Source organism: Neurospora crassa, linkage group I (genome assembly GCF_000182925.2).
Source record: "Neurospora crassa OR74A linkage group I, whole genome shotgun sequence".
Classification (NCBI taxonomy): Eukaryota; Fungi; Ascomycota; class Sordariomycetes; order Sordariales; family Sordariaceae; genus Neurospora; species Neurospora crassa.
This window is the reverse complement of record NC_026501.1, coordinates 8,450,227-8,465,054: the sequence shown is the minus strand read 5'-3', so window position 1 is coordinate 8,465,054 and position 14,828 is coordinate 8,450,227. Positions and strand designations below refer to the sequence as shown.

The window sequence follows — 14,828 nt, the reverse complement described above, 5'->3', positions numbered from 1 at the left end:
AAGTGAGGGCGAAGATGCATTACAAATATATGGCGGCATTGGCACAGGAAAACATCGGCAACTCTTTGCCTTGTCGTCGTGGATCTGACGGCGTTGAAAGTGGATTGCTGCCCCTCCTCTCCGATACACCCCTGCGGCGTTCGTTAGCATGAGACCTCGTCAGGCTCGTCATAGCCTGAAGGGTCCCAGCTATCAGCACCGCGATTCCCTTTTGATAGAAATGCGTCGACCTGATGTAACTGATACAATTCATAGTTCAGGCCTGGTTTTGAGCTTCCAAAAAGACACCAATGTGCTCCTTGCCGGCCCCTTTAGAGTTGGAGAAGGTTTGTATCTCAAGAACCTGTCTAACACGTTACTATAACCGATACAGCAAAGTCCGTTGGGGCAAATACACAATGCGCCGAAGCCGCGCCGCAGATGAACAGGAACACCGTGAGTGAGTGAGATGAACCGCCGGAGTCGGTGTCTCACAAATGCTACCATGTTAGTACTCGGGCTCATCATACTTACCGTCTGGGCCTCGGCGTTGCGCACTGGCTGTGAAAACCTGTCCAACAACGATTCACTAAACAAACATGAAAGGGGCGGTTTGCTTTGTGCCTGAAAGAAGTGGTAGTCAAGAAAGAGTATATTAGGTTCATTCATACAGGTCATTGTACACGACGTCGTAAACTACCTAGCCAACTCTAACGTCCGGTCTCTTGCTGGCTCTTGCTGCAGCCAATCTAATCTTTCGAACAAAAATCCCGGCGTGACCGGCAATTATTGATTAAATCAGCGTATAAATGCAATAGTTTGTGGCCGTCCCTCCGTGTCATTATGATTTATCCGCTTCATGATGATCCTGATGTAAACCTTATATCCCCGCCTAAAACAGTGTACAAAGAAATGGAAATGATTATATGGGGTATCGTTTCAAGCACATTTTTTCTTTCTTTTAGTTGAGGGGCTTCTTGCCAACCATGAGGTACATGGGGGTGAAGAGCTTCTTCTTGGCACCGGCAACGAGGCCATCGGCGCCGCGGGCAAGCGCGTCAGCGGTCTTCTTGGTACCTTTGGGGGCAAGGCCGACGGTCTCGAGGATGCCGGCGAAACCGTGGAGGATGCGGCGGGCGGTGTGGGTCATGCGGACGACGGTGAAGAAGTCGAGGTAGCTCTGCATGTAGCGGAGCTCACCAGCAATGGGCCAGTACCAGGGCATGGGGTCGTTGCGATCGGCAAGATCCTCGTGGTGGACGAGCTCGAAACCGACGTTCTTCATGGCGGCGAGACCCTCGCTGATGGTCACCATGTTGGAGATACCGTTGCCGACTTCGATGGCGAGACGGATGTCACGGTGCTCAACGTTGTCGTTATCGTAGTTGTCAGTCATGAGCCATTCATAGACACCAAAGGTACCGCCGGGCTTAAGGACACGGTAGATCTCGCCGTAGACACCCTCGAGCTTAGGAGCGTGGACGGTGGCCTCAATGGCGTATACGGCATCGAACGAGTTGTCGGGGAAGGACATCTGCATAAAGTCACCCTTGACGAACTTGAGCTGACCAGAGAGACCATCGCGAACAGCGTAATGAGTGGCGCGGTCGATCTGGTAGTCGTTGTTGTTCAGGCCGGTGATGTGGGCGTCAGTGAACTTGGCGATTTCGCGCGCAGGGCCACCGACACCACAGCCGACATCGAGAACCTTCATGTCCTTCTTGATGCCGATCTGGGCAGCGAGGTAGTGCTCGTGGCGGGCAATAGCCTGGTAGAAGGACTCGCCGGGGGAGTAACGGCAGAAGTGGAAGCACTGGCCCCAGCCATACTCGTAAATATCGGTCGCGAGGTTGTAGTAGCTGCAGGAAACGCGTTTGTCAGTCTCCACGTGTTCGCACAAAGCAAGAATCTTGCGAGGCAAGGCGAGGGAACTCACTGTCTGGTCAAGGTCGCGTACTCCTTAGTACGGGCCTCGCGATCAGCCTGGGTCTCAGCCTCGGCAGTCTTGTTGTCGAAGTGCTTGAAGTACTCGTCCACGGCAATCTGCTGAGCCTCGGTGTTCTTCTTCAGCAGAGCAGCGACACCGCCAGCGGCCTTGGCCGAGTCGCCGTGCATGACCTTCTTGAACTCAGCATCACGCTGGTGGTCCTCCTTCTCGAGGGCAATGGTGGAAGGCATTTTGGCGGGGTGAATTATGGTGTTGAACGGGGAGAGGATTGCGGAGGAAGGCGAAGATCTCGCGAGTTGTTGAATGAGGGGAAGAAATGAAGATGGGATTGGCACGAACAAGCAGAAGACAACAACACGTTGCGGTCAGTCGGGATCCTCCAATATAAACAAAAAAAAAGGCCACGACCCCGGACCCCTTTCCTCCTCCTCGTGCTGCTGCCCTGGCACCTTGCAATTACCCCTGGATAAGAGCTATGCCAGGGTGTACAACGATAGCATGCGATAGCTGCTGTAGTCCATCCACAGAATAGGCGCATCTCAATCGCCAATTGGTCTGAGCGCCCCACAGAATGGCGTCGGCCAATCTGAAAGATCCACCCCCCCTTTCAGCTTTCGGGTTGAACCGTTGCGACCTTGAAACTTGGCGCCAGCGAATTGGGTGAAGAAGCACTCGAAACATGCGAATTCGAATTCGAAATCCACGTGAAGGTTCGGGATGTTCTCGCCCCCCGCGCCCGTGCACTCAAAATCCCGAATACGAATACCAATCCGACTTGTGGGGGATGCTCAGTTGAGCTTAAGCCACGGCCAAGTTTCTTACGCGCACATCGTAACGCGTGTAACAGAGGACGTGGCGTAATTACGCCACATTGATTGATAAGAGTTCTGATAAGCACCGTGAACGTCTGGACAAGGAAAGAGAAGGGCCCGAACTTACGCAGGTCACCGTTCGTTGAAAGTCGCAAGTTTCCAGATCATCATCATCACCACTGCGTACACCACCCGCCGCCAACCATCGCGTCACTATTCGACCTTCAACGCGTATTCAACTCATCAAAATTCTGCATCGATCCCGATATGCCGCCGCAAATCAAACACGATCTTAACCGCTCCGGTTGGGAGGCGACCGACTTCCCCTCCGTTTGCGAAAACTGCCTGCCCGAGAACCCTTACGTCAAAATGCTCAAGGAAGACTACGGTGCCGAATGCAAGCTTTGCACCCGCCCGTTCACCGTCTTCAGCTGGGCCGCCGATCGCGCTCACGCCCGCAAGAAGCGCACCAACATCTGCCTCACCTGCGCTCGCCTCAAGAACGCCTGCCAATGCTGCATCCTCGATCTTCAGTTCGGTCTGCCCATCATCATCAGAGACAAGGCCCTCGAACTTGTGGCCCCCGGACCGCAGAGCGAAATCAACCGCGAGTACTTTGCCCAAAACAACGAGCGCGCGATTGAAGAAGGAAGAGCTGGTGTAGAGGAGTACGAGAAGGCGGACGAAAAAGCCAGAGAGCTGCTTAGGAGGCTGGCACAAAGCAAGCCCTATTTCAGGAAGGGCAGGGAGGTCGACGAGGAGGGTAACCCCGTTAACGGATCATCGAGTGGCGCAGGACGGGCGACGGGAGGCAATCCTGCTGTGGGAGCCGGTGTTGGTGGGGTTGGTCCGATTCGCACGAGAGATTCCAGGGCGGCCGCAGCTGCTGGCGCCAGACCCGGCGGCGGACGAAGACCCAACGCAGCTCCGGCGCCTCCTCCGGGACCCAAGGACTGGCTGCCACCGGCCGACAAGAGCATAATGTCCCTCTTCGTCACCGGTATCGAAGATGATCTGCCTGAGTTCAAGATTCGCGACTTCTTCAAGGCGTTCGGAAAGATCAAGTCGCTGGTGGTGTCGCACATGTCGCATGCCGCGTTCGTCAACTACGAGACTCGGGAGGCTGCTGAGAAGGCTTCAGCGGAGTGCAAAGGCCGTGCTGTCATTGCCGGATGCCCCTTGAGAGTTAGATGGAGCGTGCCCAAGGCGTTGGGAACAATGAACAAGGAACAGCGTTCGGAGATGCTACGAGATGGTCGGTCGGCCTTTGGCAGTGGTCAAAAGACAGGTGGCCAAAAGGCGATCGGGGGACAAAATGCCCAGGGTGGCGCATCAGGAGCGCAGAAAGACGACGCATCTAACCTCACTATCGCAGCGCCGCCCGGTGCGGCAGACGTACAGTACGCCAGTCTCTCTGGCAACTAAGCGGGGTCAGAAAAGTGCTTATTAATCATGGTATTGCAAGGCGTTCGGAGGCTATTATGATTTGGGGTTTGGGCTCAGGGTATCTCGGATACGTTGCATTTCCTGATATCGCATGGTCTCTTCCACTAGTTTTCTACATTGAGGGGTATCATTGATGATTTATACATATACACGGGCAACGGCACTGTCCTGTTGTCCCATTACGTTCTCACGAACTTGAGCTTCCAAAATCCTTGTGTTATCCAACCATGGTTTTGTATTCACTTATGCCGAGCAGCACTTCTGCTCGCCGCCGATCTTGATGGTCTGGTTGCCTAGCTTGATGGTATCGTTGTCGCCGCGCTCGGTGTCCTGGTGAATCCGTAGCTCTGCAACGAACATGGAGTCAGCAACCATATTCTGTATATGACTCGAGCACCCCTAGACTTCGCTCACTGTAGGTCTCGCCGTCCTTACGGCCCTGGACGACATTGGATCTCAAAAAGCTGGCAACTTCCTCGGCATGCGCAATCGCAGGCGCAATCGTAGGATCGTTGGCGGGAACGTTCTGGTTCTCGCGGAAACCACGGCGGATGGACTCGTAGGCGGCCGTAAGGGTGCGGTTATCGCCTAAGATAGTGGCACATGCCGGTCAGTCCGGGGAGCTACATGGGCCGGCGGATGCACCAAGGAGACTGCAGGGGAACATCGTACCATCAAAGGCAACTCTCGCGGCGCGCATGAGGTGACGGTAGGCTTGAAGGGCAGACATGTTGACAATACTGCTGGTAAACGAGGGTCATGCAAGGGAATGCAGGTTCTAAAGAAAGTAAATAGTATTGTATCGCCAACTTCCGGTCTAACAAAAAGATTCAAGGCTTGTCTGGAAACAGTTGCAGTGACGGCAATGCGACCTCCAAAAATGTCGCCCAGGACCGGGTAGGCTTGCCGGCCGGAGTGGACTTGGAGTTGCGATGATTGTGATTGGCGGTCGATAAGCAAGATGTGGGGAGCTTAGCCATCGAAAAATTTCCAGAATTCCGTCGGTAAAAAGACAACAGAGGGGCCCCGCCTATACAAGCTTCTGGTTCCTGCGCCTGTCACTGTCTCCCAACCCAACCATCACCATCCTCATCATCGGCCGCAAAAATGACTACTGTGGTTCCCCTTCCTCTCCCCACCCTCCCTGAGGGCTGGACCGCCGAGAAGGACTTCAAGCCCATCGGCAAGATTGCCCAGAACGAGGCCACCCAGCGCACCATCGAGCCCGTCGGCCCTCACTTCCTCGCCCACGCCCGCCGCGCCCGCCACAAGCGCACCTTCTCCGAGGATGACCGTATTCAGGCCCAGGAGCGTGCCAAGAACGTCGAGGAGGACAATGAGAGCGACCTCAGCGAGCCCGAGGACCCCATGATGCTCTCTCGCGACGCCAAGGACTGGAAGGTTAGTGCTCAGCGTGTAATGGTGTATCACGCCACGCAAGACCTTGACAGCTAACCTGATTGCCCCGTATACAGCAACAAGATCACTACAAGGTTCTCGGCCTTTCCAAGTACCGCTGGAGGGCCACCGAGGAGCAGATCAAGCGCGCTCACCGCAAGAAGGTCCTCAAGCACCACCCCGATAAGAAGGCCGCCGCTGGCCGCACCGAGGACGACAACTTCTTCAAGTGCATCCAGAAGGCCACCGAGGTCCTCCTCGACCCCATCAAGCGCCGCCAGTTCGATTCTGTTGATGAGGAAGCCGATGTCGAACCCCCCACCAAGAAGCAGCTCCAAAAGGGCAACTTCTACAAGCTCTGGGGCAACGTCTTCAAGGCTGAGGGCCGTTTCAGCAACACCCAGCCCGTCCCCAGCTTCGGCAACGAGAACTCTACCCGCGAAGAGGTCGAGAACTTCTACAACTTCTTCTACAACTTCGACAGCTGGAGGTCGTTCGAGTACCTCGATGAGGATGTTCCCGATGACAGCGAGTCCCGCGACCAGAGACGCCACACCGAGCGCAAGAACCTCAACACCCGCAAGAAGAGAAAGGCTGAGGACAATGCTCGTCTCCGCAAGCTGCTCGATGACTGCTCGGCCGCCGATGAGCGTATCAAGAAGTTCCGCCAGGAGGCCAACGCCGCCAAGAACAAGAAGAGGCTCGAGAAGGAGGCTGCCGAGAAGAAGGCCGCTGAGGAGGCTGCTGCCAAGAAGGCTGCTGAGGAGGCTGCCGCTAAGGAGGCCGAGGAGAAGGCCAAGGCGGACCGTGAGGCAAGCAAGAAGGCCAAGGAGGCTGCTAAGAACGCTGTTAAGAAGAACAAGCGTGTCCTCCGTGGCTCCGTCAAGGATGCCAACTACTTCGTTGAGGGCGATGCTTCTGTTGCCACCATCGATGCCGTTCTCGGTGACGTTGAGCTTATCCAGGCCAAGATCGATCCCGATGAGATCGCTGCCCTCGCTGGCAAGCTCAACAACCTCAAGGTCGCTGACGAGATCAAGGCTGTCTGGAACGAGGAGGCCGCCCGCCTTGTCGGTGCCGGCAAGATCAACGCCGGTGACCTCAAGGCTCTTTCTGCTTAAATGATCTCTTACCGAGTCATGAGATAATAGTGAATGATCATGTTGGCGTTTGTCTATCACTACTAGAATCTAGACCTGGAGAAAAACAGAGTTGTTGACTGATACCATTGGAGATGGAGTATACTTTTTTCCTCGCCAGCCAACTTCTGCTTCGACGTGTGATGTCGTATCTCTGGTTGTCACTGCTACAGAGATCCCTACTTGCTGTGATGTTGAAAGTGGGTCCAAACTCTGATGATGAAGCGCATGAGTTGGCCGGTAGGCTCGATCATCTCTTCAACGATTCGGATAAATCCTGAGAAACAATACCTACTGCTAAGAATGACAGATCTACCCCTATCCGGCTACAATCATAATTCCATACGCAGGTACGCATAACAATGCTTTACTGCTCGCTCAGTCTTGGTCCTTTTTAGTACGGTAAAGCTTCATGCACAAGCACGCTTGTACATGCCATCTTGAGCGGCAACTGTAAAAGCATCATCACATGCGCATGTGGCAGATGCAACTAAGTACATAATTCACGATTACATGCGTGTTTCGCCGACGACGCAGGTACATTTCTTATCAGATGGAAAGAACAAGAAGGAAAGCTCACAAGGCACATATAAGTCACTGCTAAGCAAGGGAACAAGTCCAGGGCCCTTCAAACCGTTGATCGCAAAGCTGAGGTACAGCCACCTTGAACTCCTAGGTGTACTGTTCCCGGAAAGTCTGAGCCATTCGATTTCCGGAAATTTTCGATCAGATGTCAAGCTTGAACTCACTCTCAGTCCATGTACGTAGGTACTGTAGTACGCCAAAACCTGCGGTTCCTAGTGTAGAGTGCGCAGGTGGGTCCCAGCTTTTGCCGACGGGAACGACAATCGATGAACTCCACAGCGGACCGTCCCGCGGACTAAGCCTTTTTGGGCCCAAGGACATGGTGCAGTGGTCACTGTTTCGGACAATGTTTAGACTTTGTTCACAATGTCTTCTTCGAATACTGGTATGCTTGATATTGGTAGGTATGAACTAACTAGCCTTCTAAAGACAATGCATCAACATTCTCAAGGGCTTTTGAGAAGCCCTGAGGCTCATTTTATCTCACTCTCGTCAAGCCATAGGCTGTAGAGCAGGAGCTTGATGGACGATAACTAGGCGGCCAAGTCAGTGTGCAAGCTTTTGTTCTCTCAAGCACGATCTGAGGCAGAGGTGATCAACTGGTCACTTAGTCTTGGATCTGCGTTAAGGGCATCATAGCTTACAGCACTTATGGGCTGTAAATCTATGCATCGCTACCGTAGTTGGAATTCATCATATTAAATATTTGCCATTGGATACTGTTTGTTAAGAGTTTGGTACCCGTTTCTAACGTGAAGCTGTGGATGTCATCTCAAACATTATCTCTTTGCCGATGGCTTCAGTAAACTGTTTCATAGTCTATGAGCACAATCGTCACAAGAGTTGCTTCGCTATTGGATCTTATCAACAAGAGCCTACCATCCTACCTCTCTCCTTGTTGCGTTCGGCTATCTGGACTTGGCAGCAAAACCTTCATGAAGTCCGAGTCAAAGAAGTGACGCAATGCAATACTGCTGTTGCTCAATGGCCCCCTCAAGTTTCATTGGTATCTTAGTGCAGATGTAAAAACGGGCACCGTTATGCTTCATCACTCGACGCCCGATAAGAACGACGAGTACCCTCATGTTATATCCAAATAGAAAGAGGCGATCAAGACACGCTTCGCTATAGAAGCGGGCAGTACTACTAATCAGGAGCGATCTGGAAAAAGCTAGTAGAGGGGATCATAGCATACGACGTGTTGGCTTTGAAAAGAAAAGCCCCCAAGAGACTTCAGAGTCAGGCAAGCCAGTTACGCTCTTCCCATCTTACCTAGCGTGTGAAGTTATCAGCCATCGATGATCATAAATGTACCCGCGTAATTAGAAGCCTTAGTTGTCAGGATTGTAAGGTCATCTAAGACTCTTTCGAATCGGGTTCATTCCCACGCGTACTGGATAATTACGTCTGGAGAGCGACCGGCATACCGACGCCTCAATGTGAGAGGCCAAGTGGAGGGGAGGAGCCTCCAGCTTACTGATTTACGTAGCAGGTAAATAATTACACGTTTTCAAAGGGTGGCAGAACAGCCCTCCGGCATTTTATGCCAAAAAATGGAAACAAGGTTAAAGAAAGTCATGAATGAAAGTGAAGAGGCGCCGTGGGTAGAGCGTGGGTCGCTACGCGCATGAGGTCTCGGATAGAACCATGACTCGGGTGAAATGCTTCATCGAATCGGCAAGATAATATTGTATGAGACCATACGTAAAAACCTTGTCCGACATGCTTAATAAGCCTTCAGATACAAAACAACAGCTCCTACTAGGGACACAAAATACAGCGGGCAGTGGAGCGTAGATGCTATTCAGTTGATGCCTGACCCAGTTCGCTTTTGGTGATTCAAACCGTTAAATTGGGCAGAGATGCTCAACATGGCGCAATGTACATAGTGAATCCATCGCAGAAATGATCAGGATGGAAGTTGTTTGATTGTGTTTGGGTTAAGGAAAGTATCTGGTGCATGTGTTCCAAATGTTGATGGCTGTTGCTCGTCTGTCGGGGTTTGCTTGATGATATTCACCATTCTGACTCATCCCAGAAAGAAAATCGAGTTTGAAGCCATTTCCAGCACAAAGAAGAACCTCGAAAAGATATGGCTGACCATGCGAGGCAGGGTCCCCTAAATGGAAGTTGTGGCCAAGAGAAAAGCTCATGGCTCAAGATTTAAAGTTGTGGGGGAGGGGCTCACAGGGTTGACTCCACTACATCTCCACAATAATGCTCGCTATGGAGCTATGATTGGAGCTCCAGACCGGATGCCCGATGACTGTGTTAGACTTAGCATCCCCCAGCCGACGTCGGAGTCCTGGAGCATTCTCAAGCCAAACAAAGTTGCACCATTGAGTCACACTTGGAACTGAAGTAACCAAACTTCGAGGCGGCTAACGCCACTGTTGTATCGTTGGCCAGCACGACTGCGTGGAGTAAAGCTTTATACAAGCCACCTCCGGTTAAGATCAAAGATTAGGGTTAGTTAGGGTCAGTCCCTAGGTTGTAGGGGGCCGATGAAAGACCCCACGTGTGAATGGGAATTTGGCGCTTCGAGAAAGGTGGTTTTCAACATTCGTTGTGGCGATTCAAAGTGATGATTTTGGAGATAATGTCGAGCCGGATAAATCGACTGTGTGCCCAGATGAATCCGCTGTGTGGAGCCCATACAAACTGACAGCCAAGACCAAAATCTTGGCATTTCTAGGCATTCCCTCTGGCGCAGCAGCAACCATCACCAAAAGACATCATTTTGAACGACGACAACCAGAGTTCAAAACCACCTTTTTTCGAACGTTGAACTCTCATTCATACGCGGGGGCCTCTCGCCGGCCCCCTGCACCCCCGGAACTAACCCTAACACCTAACCCTAACCACTAACCCTAACACTAACTTGGGGTGTAGCCCGCGAGAAGCTACACAGTCGATTTATCCATCAAACACAGTCGATTTATCCGGCTGCGATAATGTAGGTAGTTGGCCAAGCTTTAGCGAACCCGAGCGAGGCTTTGACTGGCTCCCATCGTGTACGTCCTATGTAGATTTTTGACGGCCCCACACTGTCGCATTAGCCAGCCCGCTAAACTTTTAGGCCCTCTGATTCATCTTTCGGCGTCAGTCGTCCAGAAAATAAAATATCGCGAAGTCGGCGCTGTTCTTGCGCTACTTCTCTCCAAGAAACTCTACCTCTACCAATTGGCCCTTTTAAAACCCTTCTCGGTCTCGTCTTGGCTTCTAACGCAGATCGGACACACAAACAAAACACAATCACAATGGCGTCTGTATTACCCGATCCCACAATCGACCTCGACTGGTCCGGGTATGTCGGTTCCATCCAGGAGCACTTCAGACGTAACGCCGAGGCACACCCCCAAAGGACATGCGTCGTCGAGACCAAGACTTCCTCAACACCAGAGAGACGTTTCACATACCGCCAGATCTATGAAGCCTCCAACACGCTAGCCTGGTATCTGCACAAGGCCGGCATCACCAATGGCGATGTCGTCATGATTTGGGCCCATCGGTCCGTCGACTTGGTGGTGGCCCTTATGGGTATTCTGGTATGTAACACTGCCTCTGTGATACCATGGCGCCGGCCGCAGTCCTGTCTAACATTGTGCCTTGCGTATATAGGCTTCTGGCGCGACCATGACAGTTCTCGATCCTGCCTATCCTCCGGCAAGACAGCAGATCTACCTCGAGGTCTCCCAGCCCAATGCGCTCCTACGAATTGGCCGTGCCACAGACGAGAACGGCCCATTGGCCCCCTTGGTCCAGAAGTACATTGACGACGAGCTCAAGCTCAAGACCGACGTACCAGATCTGCGCCTCCGCGACGACGGTTTCCTCTACGGTGGTGAGGTCGATGGCAAGGACATCTTTGCCGAAGTAAGGCAATTGGCATCCGCGCCTCCCGATGTCATCGTCGGTCCCGACTCGAACCCCACACTATCCTTCACTTCCGGAAGTGAGGGTCGCCCTAAGGGTGTCCTCGGTCGTCACTATAGTCTGGTCAAGTATTTCGGCTGGATGGCCGAGCGCTTCAACCTCTCGTCCGAGAGCAGATACACCCTCCTTTCCGGCATTGCCCACGACCCAGTACAGCGCGATATCTTCACCCCTCTCTTCCTTGGCGCCCAGCTTCTTGTTCCATCCCGTGAGGATATCCAGCATGAGAAGCTTGCCGAGTGGATGAGGGAGCACAAGCCCACTGTCACCCATCTGACTCCCGCTATGGGTCAGATTCTTGTGGGCGGCGCTTCCGCTGAGTTCCCCAGCCTGGAGCATGTCTTCTTCGTCGGCGACGTTTTGACCACCCGTGATTGCCGCGCCTTGAGACGCTTGGCTGAGAATGCCAACATCATCAACATGTACGGCACTACCGAGACCCAGCGTGCCGTCAGTTACTTCGAGATCCCCAGCCGCAACAGGGACCCTGACTTCCTCGAAAGAGAGCTTAAGGACACCGTCCCTGCGGGCACGGGCATGCAAAACGTCCAGCTCCTGGTCGTCAACCGGGAGAACCGTGAGCAGCAGTGCCAGGTTGGCGAGGTTGGAGAGATATACGTTCGTGCTGCCGGTCTTGCCGAAGGATACCTCGGCGACCCGGCTCTCAACGAGCAGAAGTTCCTGAACAACTGGTTCGTCGACAACAACAAGTGGGTTGAGGCGGATGCCAAGCTTAACAAGAACGAGCCATGGAGAAAGTACTACAAGGGTCCAAGAGACAGACTCTACCGCACTGGCGATCTTGGACGCTACCTTGAGTCTGGAGATGTCGAATGTGTCGGCCGCGCTGATGATCAGGTCAAGATCCGTGGTTTCCGTATCGAGCTCAACGACATTGATAGCAACTTGAGCCAAAGCCCTCTTATCCGTGACTGCAAGACTCTTGTGCGGAGAGATCGTAACGAGGAGGCGACTCTTGTCAGCTACATCGTCCCCGAGCACAAGGAATGGCTCAAGTGGCTCGAGGTCCGTGGCCTCGCCGACGTCGAGGACGAGGGTGTCGAGATGGGTCCCGTAACCGTTTACCTCAAGAAGTACAGGCGCATGCAGGCCGAGATCCGCGATCACCTGGGCGCTCGTCTGCCTACCTACGCTGTCCCCACCATTTATGTCGTCCTCAAGAAGATGCCTCTGAACCCCAACGGCAAGGTTGACAAGCCGAACCTTCCTTTCCCCGATGTGGCTGAGCGTGTTGAGGATGCCTCCGAGGAGGACCTCAAGAACTGGGAATCGCTTACCGAGACCGAGCGCACCGTGGCCCAGCTCTGGGCTGATGTGATTCTCGGCCTTAACCCCCAGACCATCAAGCGTGAGAACTCTTTCTTCGATCTGGGCGGTCACAGTTTGTTGGCTCAACAGTTCCTCCTGAACATTCGTAAGGCGATTGGCAGGGATGTGTCTATCAACATTCTCTATGAGCACCCTAGCCTCGCTGGGTTCTGTGCCCAAGTCGACAAGCTCCTCGGAGAGGAGACCAGCGGCGTCACTGCCGAGGCTGGTCAGGATGAGTACGCCAAGTCTTTGGACGAGCTTTTGGCTCAGCTTCCTGAGAAGTATCTCTCGGCCGATCCCGCGGCTCTTGGCTCTGAGGAGTTGACCGTCTTCCTCACTGGTGCGACTGGATTCCTCGGCTCCTACCTGGTCAAGGACGTCCTTGACCGCACAGCCCGCACGGTCAAGCTGATTGCCCACGTCCGTGGTGTCAAGGACTCTACGGCGGCGCTCGAGCGTCTCCGTCGCTCTCTCCAGGGTTACGGCCTCTGGAATGATGAGTGGACTGGAAGACTCAGCACCGTCGTCGGTGACTTGGCGAAGCCCAACCTTGGCATCGATGATGCCGATTGGGCGGATCTTGCTCAGAAGGTGGATGTTGTTATTCACAACGGCGCCACTGTTCACTGGGTCAAGCGCTATCATGACATGATGGCCGCCAACGTCTTGTCCACCGTTGACGCCATGAAGCTTTGCAACGAGGGCAAGCCCAAGGCCTTCTGCTTCGTCAGCTCCACCAGTGTCCTCGACACGGACTACTACTTCGACCTGTCTGACAAGCAGACGAGCACCGGACGGGGTGCCATCATGGAGTCCGACGATATGGAGGGCAGCCGCACTGGTCTCGGAACTGGCTACGGTCAGACCAAGTGGGTCTCTGAGCAGCTTGTCCGCGAAGCCGGCAAGCGTGGTCTCCTGGGTTCCGTTGTCCGCCCTGGCTACATCTTGGGTGATGCCAACACCGGTGTCTGCAATGTCGATGATTTCTTGGTCCGCATGCTCAAGGGCTGCATCCAGATTTCCTCGCGTCCCCACATTGTCAACACTGTCAACGCCGTTCCCGTCAACCACGTCGCCCGCACCGTTGTGGCTGCCGCCCTCAACCCCATTCCCAGCGGCGTGCACGTCATCCACGTCACCGCCCATCCTCGTCTCCGCATGAACGAGTACCTCGCCATCTTGGAGTACTACGGCTACAAGACTCCCGAGACTAGCTACGAGGAGTGGAAGGCCGAGCTGGAAAAGTTCGTTTCTGCTGGTTCCTTGGTGAAGGATCAGGAGCAGCACGCTCTCATGCCTCTTTACCACTTCTGCATGAACGACCTTCCCGCCAACACTCGCGCCCCTGAGATGGACGACAGGAACGCCGTGGCTGTTCTGAAGGCTGATGCTGACAAGTGGACTGGCGTTGATGACTCGACTGGTAGCGGTATCGGCAGGGAGGAGGTTGGCAAGTTCCTTGCTTACCTCTCTGAGATCAACTATGTTCCTAAGCCCACCGAGAGAGGTCGTCCTCTGCCCCAGATGCAGCCTGAGGTTCTCAAGGCTTTGGCCATTGGCGCTACTGGTGGTCGTGGTGGTGCTCACTAAGCAATTTCTCCATTTTGGTTGTATGAAATTTCGGCGAATCTGGGTAGAGAAAAGCAAAAGGCATTTGGCGTGGTTTTCTTTGAATGGGAATATCGGAATGGGTCATTCGCGGAATATTAAGGGACAGAGCTTGGTACGGAGCTCGATATATATAGTGTATATGGCTCGTCAATAATCGACAACAGTCATGGTCAGGCCGCAAAGGCACTCTAACAACGAGCTCAGTGCTTACGGTGACTTCGAATTTCAGATGCCATTTCAGGAAGCTTACAGTGAAAATAATGAAGTCCAGCATGACGTAAGGAAGGTAAAAGAAAAGAAAAAAAAAAAAAAAAAAAGGGCTTCCATATGCAAAGCACCGAGTTCCAATGAACAAAAAGTAAAATGAAAACATTTGAAATGATCCGACCCAGGCTCGATCTGGGGACCTTCAGTGTGTTAGACTGACGTGATAACCAACTACACCATCGGACCAGTTGTTATTATTAATTTTTTGTTTTTGTACCTATATACTTCCAGACGCAGCACTAACCCACCAGCCGGTAATGACACAAGACACCTGGACGGCGTGGACACTCTACCATTAGTAGATGACCTGTTACCACCACCAATACAATTTTACTGAGAAGGGATTCATACCTTTTATACCATCTGTTCTTCAAC

The 14,828-nt window shown here is 53.1% G+C and overlaps 5 protein-coding genes and 1 non-coding gene across 6 annotated transcripts; 3 read left to right on the top strand and 3 right to left on the bottom strand.

Annotated features, from left to right (window-relative positions):
- Positions 1–594: 594 nt before the first annotated feature.
- On the bottom strand, positions 595–2,470 carry erg-4 (ergosterol-4). Its single transcript, XM_960299.3, has 2 exons — positions 1,916–2,470; positions 595–1,838 (listed from the first exon to the last, which is right to left on the bottom strand). Exons 1-2 carry the CDS (start codon positions 2,155–2,157, stop codon positions 941–943), a joined length of 1,140 nt encoding a protein of 379 aa, XP_965392.1. The 5' UTR covers positions 2,158–2,470; the 3' UTR covers positions 595–940.
- Positions 2,471–2,855: 385 nt separating this feature from the next.
- NCU03007 (pre-mRNA-splicing factor slt-11) lies at positions 2,856–4,408 on the top strand. Its single transcript, XM_960300.3, has one exon. The coding sequence runs from the start codon at positions 3,007–3,009 to the stop codon at positions 4,162–4,164; it is 1,158 nt and encodes a 385-aa protein (XP_965393.2). The 5' UTR covers positions 2,856–3,006; the 3' UTR covers positions 4,165–4,408.
- NCU03008 (hypothetical protein) lies at positions 4,214–5,057 on the bottom strand. The gene is made up of 3 exons (XM_960301.2): positions 4,858–5,057; positions 4,600–4,773; positions 4,214–4,532 (listed from the first exon to the last, which is right to left on the bottom strand). The coding sequence occupies exons 1-3, from the start codon at positions 4,913–4,915 to the stop codon at positions 4,429–4,431; spliced, it is 336 nt and encodes a 111-aa protein (XP_965394.1). The 5' UTR covers positions 4,916–5,057; the 3' UTR covers positions 4,214–4,428.
- Positions 5,058–5,195: 138 nt separating this feature from the next.
- Positions 5,196–7,014, top strand: NCU03009 (zuotin). Its single transcript, XM_960302.3, has 2 exons — positions 5,196–5,586; positions 5,661–7,014. The coding sequence occupies exons 1-2, from the start codon at positions 5,293–5,295 to the stop codon at positions 6,702–6,704; spliced, it is 1,338 nt and encodes a 445-aa protein (XP_965395.3). The 5' UTR covers positions 5,196–5,292; the 3' UTR covers positions 6,705–7,014.
- A 3,419-nt stretch (positions 7,015–10,433) lies between these two features.
- Positions 10,434–14,430, top strand: lys-3 (lysine-3). Its single transcript, XM_960303.2, has 2 exons — positions 10,434–10,855; positions 10,929–14,430. The coding sequence occupies exons 1-2, from the start codon at positions 10,568–10,570 to the stop codon at positions 14,163–14,165; spliced, it is 3,525 nt and encodes a 1,174-aa protein (XP_965396.1). The 5' UTR covers positions 10,434–10,567; the 3' UTR covers positions 14,166–14,430.
- A 135-nt stretch (positions 14,431–14,565) lies between these two features.
- On the bottom strand, positions 14,566–14,639 carry NCU15058. Its single transcript has one exon. It is a non-coding gene; the product is annotated as a tRNA-Val (tRNA).
- Between the last annotated feature and the right edge of the window lie 189 nt (positions 14,640–14,828).

Coding starts and splice junctions, on each gene's coding strand:
- NCU03009 (XM_960302.3), top strand. CDS start 5,293: ATGACTACTGTGGTTCCCCTTCCTCTCCCCACCCTCCCTGAGGGCTGG. Junction 5,587..5,660: donor GCGACGCCAAGGACTGGAAG/GTTAGTGCTCAG, acceptor CCCCGTATACAG/CAACAAGATCACTACAAGGT.
- lys-3 (XM_960303.2), top strand. CDS start 10,568: ATGGCGTCTGTATTACCCGATCCCACAATCGACCTCGACTGGTCCGGG. Junction 10,856..10,928: donor TGGCCCTTATGGGTATTCTG/GTATGTAACACT, acceptor TTGCGTATATAG/GCTTCTGGCGCGACCATGAC.
- NCU03008 (XM_960301.2), bottom strand. CDS start 4,915: ATGTCTGCCCTTCAAGCCTACCGTCACCTCATGCGCGCCGCGAGAGTT. Junction 4,774..4,857: donor CGCGAGAGTTGCCTTTGATG/GTACGATGTTCC, acceptor CCACTATCTTAG/GCGATAACCGCACCCTTACG. Junction 4,533..4,599: donor TAAGGACGGCGAGACCTACA/GTGAGCGAAGTC, acceptor TGTTCGTTGCAG/AGCTACGGATTCACCAGGAC.
- NCU03007 (XM_960300.3), top strand. CDS start 3,007: ATGCCGCCGCAAATCAAACACGATCTTAACCGCTCCGGTTGGGAGGCG.
- erg-4 (XM_960299.3), bottom strand. CDS start 2,157: ATGCCTTCCACCATTGCCCTCGAGAAGGAGGACCACCAGCGTGATGCT. Junction 1,839..1,915: donor TACGCGACCTTGACCAGACA/GTGAGTTCCCTC, acceptor CGTTTCCTGCAG/CTACTACAACCTCGCGACCG.